Raw genomic sequence first — 17,953 nt, 5'->3', positions numbered from 1 at the left:
TGTCTGCAGAAAAATTATGTTCAGGTTTCCTTTGAATAAAATATAAAGAAGCTGTTCCAAGCACAAAGACATCACTCTGAGGAACAGGAATTTGAAGAAGTATGCCTTTTACTCAAAGTCATGTTTCAGCTTATATTCAATGAACAATCTGTGTAACATCTACTCTGACAAGCACTCCAGGTGGAGTACTGTGGAAAAAGATATTCTTGGAGAATTCCAGCTTATCTGTGCATCAGGACTGAAGAAAAACCCAGCAACTTATAGTACAGTCAGTGCATAGTGCAGAGGTTCTAAAACAACCAAACCACCAACTGCCTTCCTGAACTATACTGAAAGCTACAAGGGAGCACATGATGGAAACACTTCAAAAGACAGGCACAGAGCATCTATGGTATATTCCCTGCTCACATAAAGCATCTCTACCTCATTCTTAGAAAAGGGAAAAACTATTGTTCCTTTGTCCACTTTACTTGAGTGAAAAGTGAACAAGGCATTTTTCCTTTGATCTCCACTCACCATTGTGGGGAAGGGATAAGAAAATGTTTCAATCATTTCCTACCTCTATGCTATCTGCACTAAACACATAGAAAATACAAACTGTTCCATCAAATTACGTCTTAAAGTTGTCAGCTATTTTCATGGTCTCATTCCTATCCACAGCTCTGATATTGTTTCAGGACAAGAGGAGGGAACCTTGAAGTAAAATGTAACAATTACTATACACACTACTGGTTTATGGTGCTAATAGTACATTACCATCTTGCACTATCTCTGTAGTGGAATATTCATTGGAGTATTTAGCTTTTAGAAAAATTCAAAGTTATCACACACTGATGTTCACATTACACTGAGCTGCTTAGATCTAGGAATGCTAACAATTAATGGCACTGCTTGACAATGGTAGTTAGTAAGTTTCTTCTAACAAACATTAAATAATGTTTAGCTTCCTACGCAGCAACAAAGCTCCTGTATTTTCACAGTCAAAAATATATTGCAGCTGGGAATATAACCTAAAACAATGCGATCAATCCAGTCCTTAGTTCAGCAACCAGACCCACCGTCCTATTGTTTTCATAAACCCTGTTAATGTGTTGCTCTGAAACAAGAGGTCAGAAGATTTGCACACTGACTCCAGTACCAGCCATTTAAACCTGTAAATGCACTACAGCAGTGAATCACACAAACTCAAAATAAGAAATATTAGAATTATTCAATGTTACAAAAAAAGTGTAATTAACTGAAAAAACTACAATGGCTTCCAAAGGCAATCTGAAACCTGAAATTAGTCAAAACATGTAGACCAGTTACATTTTGCTCAGTTACTCAGTATTAAGGTTTTTTTTGGTAGAACATTGTTTAACATCTTCAATAAGGCATTTGAACTTACAAACTTTTGTTTGTCCTTCAGAAAAGACACCACATTAAACCACAAGATTCCCTGAAGAAAACATTGGAAAATAGTGACAAGAATAAAAATTACTCTGTTGTAGAGAGACAGAGGCAGATAAGATATTGAAGTAGCAAATGGACTGAAGAATCTGAACTCCTTGAGAAAGGGGAAGCCTGTTTTCCCCCTGCCTATTTGTGCTGCACTCCATTCCTTACTAGACACATTTCTTGAAGTCATGACATTGAGCATTTCAGAACACATAAATCTGTCACTAGTGTTGAGTTCAGATGAAAACTGACACACTCCAAGCTAGAACCTGGCAACTACCTTCCAGAAAAACAGGGTGTACATGGCATTTTGTACACTAAATCCAGCTTATGTGTCCTTCCATACTGAAATCTTTCTAAGATTTCCTGGTTTGTGATTTGGTGGATCAGATAACACAATTCTCTTCCTGTCAAGACAACATAGGTTAGAGCACTACAGTTTCATAGTCAGTTAACAGACAATTAAAAGCTTTAAGAAAAACTCTGGATACAGAGCTTGTAAGGTACAGCCACCTGCAATTACAATTCATACTTTAAATGTAGAAAGCCTAAGGTAATACACCTGTTAATAGAAAAGATGATAGGCAACAAGAGAGTTAAGTAGTCTACAAAGCCACATTTATTTGCACATGTACAGAACAAAGCAACAAATGTTATTGTTTTCCATACAAAATTATATAAAAACAGTATTCACCTTCATAGATAACACTGTACCACCTTAGGTTTATTAAATACATTCAGAAAGCATTCTTGCACGCACACAACATTAGTATTAGGTAGTCCCATGTAACTCCAACACTGCAATGTAATTATTCCTAGTGGTATGAAGGGATCAAAGATTAGTCTGCAACTAAAACAAAAGGAATCCTGGTTGAGAAGCAAGCTGAAGTCTTTCTTCCACTGGCCACCAAAACAAGGATCATCATTGAAGAGATTATCTATATATAGAACATAGATGTAAATACTAACAAAGCACCTGCAGAAAGCAGGCAAGAATGATTTTCCAGACTGACTTGAGCTACCTTGGCCAGTGTTAACATTCCCATTTAATTACTGCTTGCCTATGGATAAGAAATTTTTATAAAACTGGAAGATAGACAGAATTGACTAAGAGCCTGCAGTTACAGAAGAAAACAAAAACTATAGATTCAAATCAATTATTTTGCCTTCCTACCCAGCACTGGAGAGATTATTTGCTTTACTAGGTCTTAAAATTCTCATTCTTGCAAGGAATAGAGGGGAAAGACAAAATTTTATATTTCCTGCAATGCTGCCTTCCTACATATAATCTAAAAAGGGGAATTTAATTGTCAACAGGACATCTCAAACAATTTATTTAAAATGCACATTTATTTCTACAAAAAAAAGTGTATGATACAGAGGAAATGATCACATCTACTTTAAAGGTATACCTATTAAAATATACAGAGAATCTTAATGAGTACAGGATATTTAAAAAAAAGATGCAAAGGAGTGTTAATCTTTTATTTTTACATTTTCAGGAACTTCACATAATTTTGGTAAGTAACCTTTTACAAAATTATGTAAAAAGTACAAGAATGCCTGGTAAACAGTCTGTATTTTTCCAAAAGATTTTTTACAGCATGCAATTCTTAAGGCAGCCTTCTCTTCCTCCTTACAAGGAATCCTTTCACTCAAATAATCTTCTGCTGCAAAGATTAGGCTAGGGAAGCTTGGTCTCTTCTGTTAACGCCTTTTGTCTTTCCTGTCTGATTTACGGTCTCTTTCACTCCGTGAAGTTCTCTTGCCTGACCGACTACTTTCTGATATAGATCTCTTTCTGTCAGACCTTGAACTTTTATCCTTTGAGCTTTTAGTATCTCTACTACCACCTTTTGAGGACTTGTGACTTCTATCTACTCCTGAAGCATCCCTTCGCTTCCTGTCTGTGCTCCTTCTGCGTTTTCTATCTCTGTTATGGCCCCTGCCTCGGCTCCGACTCCTGCTCTCACTACTGCTCGAGCTGCTGCTGCTACTGTCCCTGCTCGTACTCCCACTTGTAGTGCTGCTGCTGGTGGAACTGCTCCGACTGGAACTGCTGCCAGTACTGGAACTACTTGCACTGGTAGTACTGCTGGAAGTGCTACTGCTACTGCTGCTGCTGCTACGGGTATGACCAGTTTTGTTCCCTGCCCTACCCCTGCTTCCACTCCTAGTCTTACTCTTACTTTCTGCACTCGGTGTCTGATTCTGCTCTGCCTGGGCTTCAGCCACCTTTACAGACACCACAGCATTTTCATCCTTGTCTGTCTGGGGTTCTGTATCCTGAGTGGACTGAGACAACTGAGGTGATTGTGCTAGTGGCACAGACTGTGGCTGAGATAGAGCCTCAGCCACAGATTCTGTCTGAGCTTCAGGTGTTTTCTCTTGTGTTTCTTCCAGTTCAGCATTATTTTCTGTTTTGATACCTTTCTCCTTCTTGGGAGAAGGAACATTACACACTTTTTCTGGCTGAGCATCACACTCTGTTTCTGGTTCTATTTCTCTGCCATTTTCATTTTCTACAGGTTCTACACTATCTGCCTCATTCATTTCAGCCACATCCTGATCATTATCCACAGGCTGAATGTTTTCACTTTCGTCTTTTACAACTGTGACCTCCTCATGCTGACCATCCTGCTGTTTGTCATTCTCCCTCACCTCAGTAGGCTCTTCTACTTTCATCTCTACGTCATGTTTCTGCTCATCCTCTTCCTGTTCTTTTTCTGCATCACTATGCCCTGAACCTGAACCTATTTTTCCCTTTTCCTCCCCTACCTCCTCCATTTCTACATCATTGTGCTGATTACCTGTCTCCATCTCTTCCACCTGCTGAGCCACCTTACCCTCTTCCTGCTCCTTGTTCTGTTCTTCCTTCTTTTCTTCATTCTGCACCTCCTGATGTTCTTTTTCCTTCACAGATTGTCTTCTGGGTCTGGCCTCCATTTTGTTAATCTGCTCTGCAAATTCATTTCTCCTGCTTTCAAAGAGCGCTAGGGAATAAATGCATACATAATAGTTAAGATAATCTACAGATACTGAGGTCTACTTACCCTTTAACTAAGAGCTAGTAAGTTATCAAATTGTTCAACTCATAAATATTGCAACCTTGTCCTTTCTGAAGTAGCAAGCCATTAATGCATAATGAAAAAGACTGCTAGTTACCTTAAGAAAACAAAGTAAAGGGAAGAGTAAGCTCAGCTGAGTATTTGAAAAGTAAAGCCCTAAATCTAAGCTAACAAACTTTTTGACTTCATTAGAATCAAACCAACCAATAGTATATCAAAAGAATACCTTAATTTCTCAGTATTTACCTATTAAGGTTATACTTCCTAAGGCAAACAAAAGACAGTAAAAAAAAAAGCTAAAAGCTAGCTAGGTATTAAGAAAGCCTTATTACTGTAGGTGATCCAGACAGGTGAGCTATCTTCTCTTACCTCCCAACCCCACAAGATAAAGAAAAGCGCCTAATAAAAAAAAACAAACCAACCCAGTACATTCTTAGTTTAATAAAAAAAGAACGGTAAGACTACCATCAATCGGAGCATTTTAAATTGTTCTCCAAAAGAAAAATACAGTCATCCTGTGAAACAGAAATGAACACACATTGAGGTAAAAAAAATTATCAGAAATTTCGAATGGTATACTTAAGAAAGTACTTCTCAAATGCTTTGTAAACACCTGCAATTCCTTGTGTCTTCACAGAATCTGCCTTTTCAAAAATGAAGTTGCTGCACTTGGAAACATCTGGATACTAAAGCCAATATAAAGGACTGTTTAAAACACATACCTCTGAAATTCTGCATACGCATCTTTTGACTTCTTGAAAGAGAATCAAATCCCATTCAATATAAAAATAAGTCACTGAAAGAGTAATTTCCACTTATGATGAACACCCGTGTAAGAATATAGTTTGTCCTAAGCATGAAATTCATGTATTTAAGCATAGACTTAAAATAAATTTCTATGGCAAACAAAGGGAGGCAAGAACAAGGACCTTTGTACCACAAAGACCCTTACCATTCATCTTTTTCTGTGACTCATCCATCAGCTTCTGCGTAGCAGGACACATTCTGCCAGGTATGTAGAACAAATGAGGTTTTGTCTTTGTTCTTATGTATTTGATTATTTTAGCATTATGTTCATTCCATTCTTCTTGCTGAGAAACGAAAGAAAATAATGCTGAGATACACAAGAATAGTTTAAACAAGAGAAAGATCAGGAACAAAACAAAAACTCACCAACTGAGCAAGCTCAACCTTTTGCTCCAATAACCGCAGCTCTGTCTGTTTAGCACGTCTTTCTTCAAACAGTTCTCGCCTCTCATTTTCAACTTGCTTTCTCTCTTCCTCTGCCTGCACTTCAAGTTTCTGCTCAATTTCTTGTCGTCTCTTTTGCTAAAATAAATGAAATAAAATCTTTATTTTTTTTCTACATCAAGAGAAAGTGTTCTAGTTTGATCCACTTAAAAATCCTCAATTATTTACACCATTAAAGGCAATCCTAAAAACACATTAGGAAATACCTCCTAAACTGCAGCTAATGAAAGAAAGGAGTGTCACTGCTTGCTGGCACCTAATTTTTTGTTGGTTTAACTATTTAGTTATGGGGCCCTGTGAATTTCTGTGTGCTTTACTATCTTTCAGTTTCGACTTAAATTTTCAATATAAGCTTAAATAAGTTGGATTTTTTCCCCCAATGGCAGAAAAATAAAAGGAATGTATTTGAGCTATCAGGGAAATCAGGTAAATTTCCCACTTGGGAGAGAAAGAACTAAATTCCTCCAGAAACAAATGAAGGACTGCAGACTGGTGTTTGTGACCAACAAAAATTAGATTGTGAACACTTCCAGTATATTAACTGCTAATTATATATATTACTACTATCCAGGAATGCTGTTTGTATACCCTAGACTGCCATGTGCTCAGATCGTACAATAACTGTTCATTAAAAAATAGAATTTACTGCCTGGACAACAAAATAGCTGTGCTGTAAAACTCCTCAGGCCTTGACTTGGATTTATAGCAAGTGTATATGTATGAACAAAAAAAGATCTCCATAGGTACTCTCAGAAAAATTTTGTAAGGAGCAGTAATTCTTCCAAGTCTCTTTGTGCAAACACATACTATTATAAATTAGACAGGGACTCCATGTTTCTAGACCATCCTGATAAACAGCTTTTTGTTCTAATGCAAGCAGGCAAAAGTGAACTTTGGTCTTATGTGCCACATGACAAGGTAGGTAAACCACCCAAATACTGCATCTAAAAGTAATCAATACCAGCACTGTGAGTCAGCTCTGCTGTCATTATACAGAAAACGTTTAAAGTTTAAATCTTTCTGCTTCAACTGGACTGCTGAAATGCGAACTTTAAAACATTGTTTTTAATTTAAAGGTTATTAGTGTTAACTAAATAACTCATTTAGTGCAACAGTAAACAAATACCATAGCCTTCACAAATTAAAAGGGAATAAAGTTACCACCATCCCATATACAAGTTTTTTGAAGTAATCACTAAGCTATGCAAAGGCTTTGCTTCAGTACAAACACACATTTATTTATTACATCAAAAATTCTGGTTATTTGTACTGGAACAGAAAAGAGATTTCTAGACAGATAGCATAATAAAGCATAGATTTCTGTATACTTGGTTATAATTTAAACATCTGGAACACACAAGGGTAGGCACTGCTTCATCAATACTGCATCACTTTTATTTCCAGAAATAGCCTATGATTTCTTAAATAGTTACCTGATTAAATTCCATTTAACATTGCCTTTTTGCTTCCATGAAGGTCAGAAACAGGGTTACAAAGTCATGGTAAAAATGCCTTTCCTGCCTCCCTCCCTCATTCCCCTGAACTGAGACCAAAAAAAACCTACACACAATCTCACCAATTTGCTGCACCTGCAACCTACACTGTAGGGAACTTTCATTCTTACTTGAAATAACTTAACCAAACAATTTTGCTTTATTATTTACAATATGATAGAATTTAAAGTAAGTACCCTCTCAGTAGCAATAGCAACTGTGGACTCCTGTTTAAATTTTTGAAGAGTGCCCATCAGCAAGCCAAATATACGTCGATTCCTGAAAAAAAACAAACCCACAACAAAAAGAAATTTGAGATTCAGTTCAAGTACTAAGATTTTTATTTATATAAATAATCAGAGAAACTTTCCACCTCAAGGATACTTATTTTTAAAGGCCCAATAGTACCCAAGGCCATTAGCAACAGAAGACATGCTGACTGTGCCAACAGTCCAGGATATAATTTACAGTGACAGATCATTTTGCTTATGAGTAAGACACAGCTCTTATGTGCAACACAGAACAGCTAGCACTGGCAAAACTGGAAGCCTGCACATTTTTCATCTAGAAATAATAATATAAGATTTAAAAAAAAATCTTAAAGCAGAAAGTACTTAAGAAAAAAAGTCAAGTAAATACAGTGTGAGCTATTAATAAGGGAGCAAACTGGGTTTTCTAAAAAGCATACACTCCCCCTCTCCACAATCTGCTTAGACTAAGGAGAAATGGAGCCATAGGGGAGTGAAAACTTATCTATCAGAGCTGCCCAACAATGAGACACTGCACTGTGGGATGAAAACAGAACTGCTCTCATCTGCTTAGGTGTTGTTTTGAGAAAAATAAGTAAAATTCTTCAACAAATTCCCTTCTTCTGAGCAAGAACTAGTTTCTTGACTTTCACCTTCAATTTATTTTTATTCAATCCCAAATTAAGTCTTTACAACCTGATGAAGGCTTTCTTATTTGCCTTGAACCTGATAAAGTGAGAAAGGAAATGCTACTGTCTTCCCTAATTACCACTCTATTACAGTGGCACAAACCTCACATGGAAAGTATATTAAGTAATATTATATAAAAAGTATAAATATAAAAAGTATATTAAGTAATAGAAATGGGAACAGATAAAAATTGAAAGCCAGAGATCACTGCAAGTGCATTTGTATATGAACGACATCCCAGAAGACACTGAGCAAAATCAGGAGTTCAGGGGATGTTGTCCTCTTAAAGAACCTCCCTCCACCACAATTCATAGGGACTAATACTGGTTTTCTCATCTCCCTAGAGACTACTGAACTGAAAAGAAGTAAAACTACAATTCTGAGGGAACAAGCTTATAGTGCCTGAAGCTCTAGGAAGTTCACTAAGAATTTTGAAGTCTCCCTGTATGGGAAACAATTAGAACCTAGTAAAGGAAGACTCTAAGTGAGGTTATAATTAAAAGAAATAAGCAAAATGCCAGTTGATCTGTGGGGACTTATCAGAGAAGATTTCTATAGTTCCTTATTCTGGTTCTAATTCTTCTGTTTATTTGGTGTATAATTACTACTGCACCAGTGACTTGCAATCTGAAATGGACGGAGTCCAGGAGGTCAAACATGGCTGCAAATTTGATTTTCCAATACCTCTTACCAATAGAGCTGCATTTCAGTTAGAATTTTAATAGCCTTGAGAAAAATAAAATATAGGAAAAAGGAGATATACATAGGAGGAATCTAAAATGCAGTAGGTGAAATGAAGGCAAGACTGCACACACAACAAGAAATCAAAGTAGTACGAGAAAAGAAACATGATGGACCCATTTCATTTAAAAAGAGAGGCAGAGGGAGTGAAGAACCATACCCAAAACCCTACTTCAACCAACAAAATAAATGATGAGCCAAGACAGCTGTAATAATCTAAGACATGAAGCAACCAATGAAACTACAGATATTTCTGTCTTACTCAAATGATGTTAAAACACTAGCACTAGCAAACCTGCTCCTATAGGTAGCCTGAAAAGTAGAATCCATGTCAGCTATGTGAACAATGCACAGGTTGCTGCTTGTGAAGTATTTTCAGAGAATACTTTTTAAATTAAATTTTATACCATAATGGTAACTCTTCAACATAATCTTTGATACACAACAGCTTGTGTGCAATATCTTTTAAATCTAAAGCTACTTTCTATGACTTTCTGGAACTCAAAAGTACCACGTTAGTGTAAAAGAGATTTCTGCATACCTTTGTTTTCCTTTCTCATCCATATTTTGATCTTGTATAAGGTCTCGACGTGTTCGCTCTTTGGAGGTAGCAACAACAGAAGATGGTAAGGCTGGCTACAAGACAGAAAACAAACTACTTTGTTCATCGTGCTGCAGGTAGGTTTCCTCTTGCACAGCTCCATTTACTATACATTACCTTTTTAATATCATCATCCTCTGCGTCGCTTTCTTGGCGTGATTCTCTTCTTGTCCGACGTTCTCCACCCAGCCTGAGGAAGAAAGCCAGTGGCCATTAGAGAATGTTTATTTAGGAGGGAATCTCTTCCAGCATGAGAAAAACACAAGTGTGTCTAGTCATAAGAACCAACACTTGGGTGAAAATCTCCCCACTGTTCCAACAACCAGTAAGTAACATTTTACAGAAAGAATCTATTGTTGATGAAAATCAGTGAGATGGAACAGTTTAAATTTTAATACAACTTGCAGAGTAATAAAAACAGAAGAATCCACAAATACCATATTTGACTTTAAAAAATACATTTGGAATTTATTCTTTTAAATGTGCATTTTCCAGAAATCTCTAAAATGTCTACTGGTATAAAGGGCTCACTAGACAGATTTAAATGCATTGACATGGAAAGGTTGGTATAATTTCTTAAACAGGAAATGCTGTTCAAGTTACCTACCAAATACCTATGGGAGAGAGGCAGACAGGTTACCACTTGAGACACATATGAACTAAGGTTTTAACAAAGAACAACTTAAAATAAATAATTTAAATCAAATAAGTCCCAAAATAAATAATTAAAGTTGAAGTAATTTTCAGCCTTCCTTTTCAGATTTGTGGCACAGCACTTTCCTGTTTCCCAGCTTCATTTTCTGCTAACTCAAAAATTCCAAAGCAAGCTTTGTTTTGGTTGAGAACTACCACTGCACATTAAGTGTGCACAGCACTTAAACTCACAATTATCACTCACATCTGATGGATTTGCAACCAAATGTGAAAGCTCAAAACCTGAGTCCATTGTCACATTGCCTGTATTCAATTTATTGAACAGGTCTCCGTCATAACGAAATTTGCGTTCACTGCAAACAAATGTCACAACTAAGAAGAATGTAATATAGCAGACTGTACGCCAAATAAACCCAAAAAATTACAAATACCTTTGTATTGCTATATCTTTATATTATTGCTACCAACTTTACGTTGCTCTAAGGTATGAAAAAGATTTCATGGAGTGATTTGCTGTCACCCAAATTATTCCCAACAAGTCTTCAGTAAGTAATCTCCAAAGAAGACCGTGAAAGTTCCCAGTTATTACCAGTTTTTTGTTTACTCTTACAAATTCTCATTCAGAAAAGCAAGTTGGCTGCATTAGTTTTTGCACTCACCTACTGGATGCACCTTCAAGATCCCTCTGTTTGGCTGGGGGTCCTCCTCCACTATCCGAGAATCCACGCCTAGAAAGAAAACACTTGTGGTCTTAGAACAAGCTAGATTAATCCCTAGACCACTTCAAGTCTGCACAATTGAACTATAATTTTGCTTTATAGTCACAATTAAACATAAATTTTACTCAGCTCTATCACCATTTACTGTTAGCACTGCAATGAAATGTTCAAACATGTTGCATCTAATTTCACCTTGAATTTCTGCACTTATTGAACTGAGTAGCTACAATGAAACAAGCACCCCATTGTGTTCAAATAATCTTATCTGCAGTAATTTTCAGGATGTGCTTTTATCTACATGTGTTTTAAAATCCCTCCTAAAACACCTACCAGTTTTTAAATCAGCAAGAGACTGATTTTGAACGATTTCAAAGACAAGGTCCCAGACACCACACAATATCACCCTTCATTTTGACGTTTCCTCTTTATTTTTCAGCCTAACAGCTGAGAAGGTCGGGGAAAGCCACCCATTTAGACATGCTGCAACTCAAAATGAAGAGCTGTTTTAAACTTAACCCCCAAGGCCTGGTAGGGTAGCTCTGGCGCTCATTCGAACAGTGCCGCAGCGAGCAGCGGATGTAAACGAGGAACGCACGACACTCAGCGCGATGGCACGAACCACTGCCAGGGAAAGGATGGATGAAACTCCGCTGGCCGTTCTGCGCCTCCTTACCTTAGCAATAAGCTCCCACGCCCTCTACCTCCACCGGGGCCTGCGAGGGCTAGCAGCCTGTTTTGAGGGGGCCTGCAAGAGACAGTGAGCGCTGTTAGTGCTGCCTGCCCAACCCAGGGGCGCTGCTGCCCGCCCGGCCCAACGGGCCTGCGGCCGTTCCGTCCTGCGCTCCGCGGCCCTGGCCCACCCCCGCGGGGCAGAGCTGCCCCATCGCCGCACGAACGGGGCGGGCACGGCCCGCACAGAGACCCGGGGACCCGCGGCCATCTCCGCGCCGCCCGCCCTGCAGGCCCGACGAGCGCCCCCCCCCGCCGCCCGGCCCTTCCTTGGCGGGACAGCGGCGTGCCGGGCGCTCCCCGCCTCGCTCACCGCACATCATTGGGGTCCCGGCCCGTGAGCTTGCGGATATTCTCGTCCACGTGCTTGAGGCTTTCCTTGGCTTTCTCCAGCTGCTCCTGCAGCGCACGCACCGCCACCGCCATCCCGCCCGCCGCGCGGCCTGGCCGGGCCCCGCGCGAGGCAGCGCTGGGAAACAGGGGGGACAGGCCCCGCCCACTCCGGCGGCCGCGGGCCCGGACGGCACAGCCAATCGCACCTCGGTGGCCCCTTCTGACCGCCAATCACCGGGCACGAGAGGAAGTGGCACACCCACCAGGGTGGCTCGCCAAAAGCGACCACCAATCACAGAGCCCGGGGGCAGACTGGCATCCCGGCCGCCCAACTAGTGGAAGGCTCTGCCTTCTAGCTCGACGAATCAATGAAGGGGGCCGCCGGAGTGACACGACACAGAGCTAATAAGAACTCAAGCGTCATTTCTTTGTAGCCCAATCAGAAAACCACTTCGAGGCCGCTTGTTCCCGCCCAGGACACATCCTGCTTTCCTCAATGGGGCCGAGGAGCCGGCACGCTCGGGACTCGGGTGAGAGCCAATCAGCGCTGAGCTACCAGAGACGCTTGTGCCCGGCGAGCCAATAGACGGGGCCGTTACTTGGCGCTGGCTGCGGTGGCAGCCTGACGGGGCCGCTGCTGCCCTCACATCCCGCCCGGAGCGGCGTGGCAGGGCAGCTCTGCGCTGCGCGTCAGGCGTGGCGCCCGGGGCGGCGGCGAGGCGTTAAATCACGCTCTGCTCCGGCTGCAGCCGACGTCGCTCTGCGGCTCCCCGCGGCGGGCAGGGGAAGGCACGGGCGCTCTCTCGGAGGCAGTGACACACGCGCGCTCCGCCGGGCTCCAGCAGTTTGGTGGGCGGGGTAGCTCCGCCGGAGGGGCGCGTTTGATCCCCGGCTCCGGCCCTCGCTCAGGACCCTGTGCTGCCGGCGGCGCCCGAGTTTGCGGACTCTACAGAGCCTTAACCTGAGAGCCCCTTTCCCAGAGCTTCCCCGGCCCGGCCGGTACTGCTGGGCTTCGGCCGGGATCTCCTGCGGGTGTCCGGGCCCGCCCGGAAGGGGCGGTGGCCCCGGCGATGGCGGACGAGGCGCTGTTCCTGCTGCTGCACAGCGAGATGGTGGCGGGGCTGTACCGCGCCGCCGAGCAGGGCGAAGGGGTGAGTGGGACCGGGACCGCCCCGGGGCCAGCCGGCAGCGGCCGGGGCTGACGCTGTGGCCGGGCCCTTGTGTCTTGCAGGAGAACGGGCGCTGCACCACCAAGCTGGAGAGCATGGGCTTCCGCGTCGGGCAGGGGCTCATAGAGAGGTGAGTCCCCGCCGGGCCCTGGCAGCCGCTGCTCGTTCTTGGGGCTTTCACCTCGCCGGTAAAGCACACCTGCCCGGGCAAGGTGCGGTGGTTTGGCTGGACGGAGAGTGCGTTCCTCTTACCAGCAGTCGTTCTGGCATCTCCTCTTTTCGTATCGCATTCTTGTGAGGACCTGTGTTTGTGTATCGCGGGACAGTTTTGAAGTGTGTTGTTTTCCTAGTGCTTCCCGTCATGAAAACCGAGTCAGGGTACATGGTTACTTTTACAATTATCTTTAATTCTACTTTGTGTAGACTTTTGCATGTTTCCTGCTTCTGGTATGTTTTGTGACTTCATTCTTTTTCTGATTTACTTCTTGAGCATAATTTTATGATTGGTCCTGAGTCTATTTCATTTTTGTCAAGTGCCCTCAGCCCTTGCGACTCCACTACTGAGCAGCTCGGGCCCTTTGGGGACCGGCGGTGCAACTCCAGCGCCCTCGTTCCGAGGTCTTGTGCAGACTCCTGGGTTTCTGAATCATGCTTTTGTTGAATAAAGTGGTCCTTTGGTGCCAGATAAAGACCCTCAGTGAGGATCCGAAATAAGCAAGAGAAAGAAGTCCCTTCTGAGAAACGGGAACAAGCTTTATATACTTGGTCCTATGTTTTTTGCCTAATTGAAGGACACCTTTCAAGAAATAGTATAGGTGTGAGCATTTTATTTATCTTCTATTTAGATACTTTTTTGAAGATAAAACTGATGGAGCACTTTCCACCTTTCTGTATGTCAACTATGTTTGATAATCATGGAATTGAAACAATTTATTGTGCTAGCATATTGCAGATACTAAGATAACACTGTTGCTCTTAAAATACTTGATGAATGGACAGTGAGGCTACAATGATACTGTGCAATGGTTGGAAAACTAATTTCTATAATAACCTCAAAAATGATGTTGTATAGTACCATTAAAAATATTTCTATGTTTAATTGGTCAGGTTATGTGTACCATCATTATTGATATATTTCTCACTTTTCTCTTAGGTTTACAAAAGACACTGCCAGATTCAAGGATGAATTAGATATTATGAAGTTCATTTGCAAAGACTTTTGGACAACGGTATTCAAAAAACAAATCGATAACCTAAGGACTAATCACCAGGTACTAATGCTGTAGATTAAGATTTAACTTAGAAAGGTGGTGAGAGTTTTGAGTTGCTAGTGCATTTTTTGTTTTTCTTGGTCTAAAATTAATCACCAGATAAGAAACCCAAAATGTTCCATATTTGTTTTGTTTAAAAGGCTTGTTTTTCAATATTCATATTATCATGTAGCTTTAGAGTAGAATTTAATAATTGCCTATGATGTTTTTATTGCCACCCTCTTTGAAAAGACTAAATGACTTGAATTTCATAAGCACTGTTGCAGTGTGACAGAAAGGACAGTAATGATTGCAGTTGATTAACATTTAAACAAGAACTTTTTAATCTGTCTCTTAATAAATGTTAGTAAAAATAGTGAAAAAGTGATGTTATTCTCTAAACACCTATTTAAATAAAATAGCTGCAGTGAAGTGGTTTTTTTTAGTTCGGAGAATGTTAAAAGTTTTCAGCAGTTGAGACAGTTGTTATCTATTGAAAATACTTGTATAAGAAACAGTGGAGAAACTTCTCAGATTTGCATGTTGGTGACATTGTGCTGTATCCATGTGCTTTCCTGTATCAACAGCCACAGTTCTTAAAGCCAGATCAAAATAACTGAAGGAGCCATTTTACTAGAGTAAAAAATCTTTTTCCTAATTGAATCACTTGGTTTCCTTATGGCCATTTCCCTGTTGTGTCAAATTAGGAAGAAGAGAATTTGTACTAGGATTGTGCCAAGTAAAATATTTTTCAGTGACTTATCAAGTAATAAGAGATAATTACTACTTTAGAAATCTGGGGTTTAAATTCAAAAAACTGGCAGTATTGAGCTTAAGGGTCTTAATTGTATATGCAGCCTTAATTTAAGTTCAAGTCTTATGAAATTCTGAAGTAGCACAGTCAGTAGCAAGGAAATTAACATGGCAGGTGTAGCTAAAGCCATACTGTGTTTATACTTAATTTATTAAGATGCATATTGTTGCACTAAATTGTATTGTAGAAAACACCAGACTTTTACTTTGACTGTCTGCTGGGTGTAGTTGCCTGTACTGCTATTAAGAAAATAATTCCCACTGAATTTGAGAATAAGAATAGCGATGTGCAAAACCCAGTGAAGATGGATATTTGAATGTAAAAATCAATATGCATTTGATGTATTACCAAAGAAGAAATGTACATAAACATTTTTTAGGGGTAACTGATCATATTATTATCTAGAGTTTTTTTTTGGTATACGCACACTTAAGAAAATTTTCTTTTGATATTCCTTAAGTAAAGTAAGTAAGTAAATAATACAATCTAAACTTAAAACACATATGTCTTAATCTACAATTTTATTTTTCAGCCTGAGATCATATATATCTTATCTACAAATCAAATCCATTCACAGAAAATATGGGGTTTATATTACTGCACATTTAACTAAGCCCCTCAATTTTTTCTTTTTAAACAGGGTATTTACGTCCTTCAAGACAATAAATTCCGTCTCTTGACACAAATGTCTGCAGGAAAGCAGTATTTAGAACATGCACCAAAGGTACTCTTTGATTCTATGTGAGGGAGGGTCTACCAGTTTCATTTTAATTACCTTCATCTGGTAATAACTTTACATTTTGTAATTAAATAGATACAAACTCTTCTGAAGGGCACCTAAAGATATGCCTTCAGAACCTGTGTGCTTCTTAGAAAGGCATCCTGTTTTAGAACAGTGGATTTGATTTATAGTTCAGAAAATGGTCTCGGTTATTGTGAAACTTGCTGCTGTTACATTTGAATTACTTCTTGGTGCAAGTGCTTGTCTGCCACTACCTGCCACTGTCACACAGATTCTTTCTCTTCAGGAAGTATGTGTTTTCAGAAACTTTCTTTAAAATTCCCAAAACACATTTGGAAGATGCTATTTGTTACATAAAACAAGGTTCTGAGATGATGTGAATGTTCAGAAAGATCTTCCACCAATTAAAAATAGTTTTGAGTGCAGATGCTGAGTTATGGTAATAGTTCAGGTAAAATCAGTCCCTCTGCAAAACCTATCATAGAGCACTTTGGCTCAGGTGGATTAAAAAATGGGGCATTCAGATCTATTTTATGGTTTCTTAATTCTTGATCTTAGTCCTCCCAGCTGGCTGTGTCCTTGGGATTTTTTTTTTTGTGTTTGGTGAAATGTTTCTTCTATTTTGCAACACACATTTTAAATATCTGCAGGTGTTTGTATTCTAAGGTATGGCCTGCACAAGAATGCTGTCTTGGACTGTTTCTCCTTTGTTGACTTCAATACCAGTTGCTAATTTCAGCCAAGTCTTGGGAATAATTGTTTTAAGGATATTAAGTTCCTACAGGTTGAAAGAGAAGGTGACTCAAAATACAAAATAATGAGAATAATCTGTGTAGTGAGGTCCACTCTGCCAAATATTGGAGCTTTCATCTATTAGAGACCTGACAGTCTCTCAAAACCTCCATGGTTTTCTGTTGTCCAAGTATTGTGTTCTTGAGTACTTGTTTTCAATCTTTATCAACAAGCTTCACTGTTGACACTCACTTGAAGTGCAACTTTTTATTCAGTATTTAGCATTCACCTGTGGACTAATCAGAGGAGGCCTATCAAATCTGGGAATAAAGAGTATTGTAACAGCTGAAGTTTCATCAATGCCTGCATGTAAGTAGTACTTGGAGTATTCAATTATTAGCTCACTTGGTAACTTTCCTGACTCTGTGTTGCTGTTATAAGCATTTTTCAAGGTGGGATTTGTTTGAATTGCTGGGCCATAGGAGTCGAGGTGAACTTCAGGATATGGCTTGCTACTATATCCTTTAGTATTTAGAAAATACTGGTAGAGGATGAGCCTCCATGATGTTGAGTGAAAAGTAAAAAAGTTGTATTTACATTTAGAAGCATCAAATGTGTAAGGATGTGTGTCCAGAAGGTTATTTGCACAAGCTCTTTCTCTATAGGACTCATTAAGGATGTTAGGATGTTAATAAGTAAAGACCATTGTAACTATATAAGCTGCTCAATTAAAAGTTTCCACAGATTTAGCACAAATTTTAGGTTTAGCTGACAAAACTTCTGTGGTGTGGGACATGAGACAAAAAGAAAAAAGAGAAGCTGTTCAGCATGGAATTAAAATTTAAATGCTAAATTTAAATAATGGCTCAATTAATTAATGCTAAATTTAAATAATGGCTCAACTGCTTACAATTAAACTGTAAGACTGAAATGTTTCTTACTATTTCTTTGAAAAAAAAATTTACAAGAAAATAATTACTTGGCAAAATAATTCTAATGGTAATAATGTGATCTGACTCTGCTTTTCCTGCAGGTAAATTTCAGGTGATGATACAGAAGATGTAGAGCACATTCAAATCTGGGTATCTACTTTAAAAAGCCTTTGTATGTGGATTCAGTATCTTGGCTCAGTCTTGTATATAACATGTAAATTATAGCAGCGTGCAGCACAATTCCAAAATATATAATAAATGCTCATAGAAATAACTTAACACTATGCTTGTGTCTTGGTATGAAATTTATTCTATACTAAAGTAATAATTTATACATGGTAAAAACCATG

General features: G+C 39.7%; 2 protein-coding genes across 2 annotated transcripts; one reads left to right on the top strand and one right to left on the bottom strand.

The window, feature by feature from the left end:
- Positions 1 to 2,033: 2,033 nt before the first annotated feature.
- On the bottom strand, positions 2,034 to 12,134 carry PNN (pinin, desmosome associated protein). Its single transcript, XM_054634986.2, has 9 exons — positions 11,945 to 12,134; positions 11,576 to 11,647; positions 10,843 to 10,911; positions 9,647 to 9,719; positions 9,470 to 9,564; positions 7,447 to 7,528; positions 5,679 to 5,834; positions 5,458 to 5,596; positions 2,034 to 4,430 (listed from the first exon to the last, which is right to left on the bottom strand). The coding sequence occupies exons 1-9, from the start codon at positions 12,055 to 12,057 to the stop codon at positions 3,145 to 3,147; spliced, it is 2,085 nt and encodes a 694-aa protein (XP_054490961.2). The 5' UTR covers positions 12,058 to 12,134; the 3' UTR covers positions 2,034 to 3,144.
- Positions 12,135 to 12,530: 396 nt separating this feature from the next.
- Positions 12,531 to 17,887, top strand: TRAPPC6B (trafficking protein particle complex subunit 6B). Its single transcript, XM_054634951.2, has 6 exons — positions 12,531 to 13,115; positions 13,196 to 13,263; positions 14,287 to 14,404; positions 15,838 to 15,921; positions 16,947 to 17,040; positions 17,705 to 17,887. Exons 1-6 carry the CDS (start codon positions 13,035 to 13,037, stop codon positions 17,734 to 17,736), a joined length of 477 nt encoding a protein of 158 aa, XP_054490926.1. The 5' UTR covers positions 12,531 to 13,034; the 3' UTR covers positions 17,737 to 17,887.
- The last annotated feature ends 66 nt before the right edge of the window (positions 17,888 to 17,953 follow it).

Source organism: Agelaius phoeniceus, chromosome 6 (genome assembly GCF_051311805.1).
Source record: "Agelaius phoeniceus isolate bAgePho1 chromosome 6, bAgePho1.hap1, whole genome shotgun sequence".
NCBI classification, from domain to species: domain Eukaryota; kingdom Metazoa; phylum Chordata; class Aves; order Passeriformes; family Icteridae; genus Agelaius; species Agelaius phoeniceus.
The sequence above is the reverse complement of the archived record's forward strand: the minus strand, read 5'-3'. Positions and strand labels throughout refer to the sequence as shown.

What these genes read in the sequence shown, in the direction of transcription:
- PNN (XM_054634986.2), bottom strand. Translation starts at nt 12,057, where the DNA reads ATGGCGGTGGCGGTGCGTGCGCTGCAGGAGCAGCTGGAGAAAGCCAAG. An exon ending in GATGAGAAAGGAAAACAAAG is followed by an intron (nt 7,529 to 9,469) that starts GTATGCAGAAAT and finishes GTTTTTTTTCAG; the next exon opens with GAATCGACGTATATTTGGCT. An exon ending in TTGCTATTGCTACTGAGAGG is followed by an intron (nt 5,835 to 7,446) that starts GTACTTACTTTA and finishes CATTTATTTTAG; the next exon opens with CAAAAGAGACGACAAGAAAT.
- TRAPPC6B (XM_054634951.2), top strand. Translation starts at nt 13,035, where the DNA reads ATGGCGGACGAGGCGCTGTTCCTGCTGCTGCACAGCGAGATGGTGGCG. An exon ending in CCGCCGAGCAGGGCGAAGGG is followed by an intron (nt 13,116 to 13,195) that starts GTGAGTGGGACC and finishes TGTGTCTTGCAG; the next exon opens with GAGAACGGGCGCTGCACCAC. An exon ending in ATTTAGAACATGCACCAAAG is followed by an intron (nt 15,922 to 16,946) that starts GTACTCTTTGAT and finishes CTTTTTATTCAG; the next exon opens with TATTTAGCATTCACCTGTGG.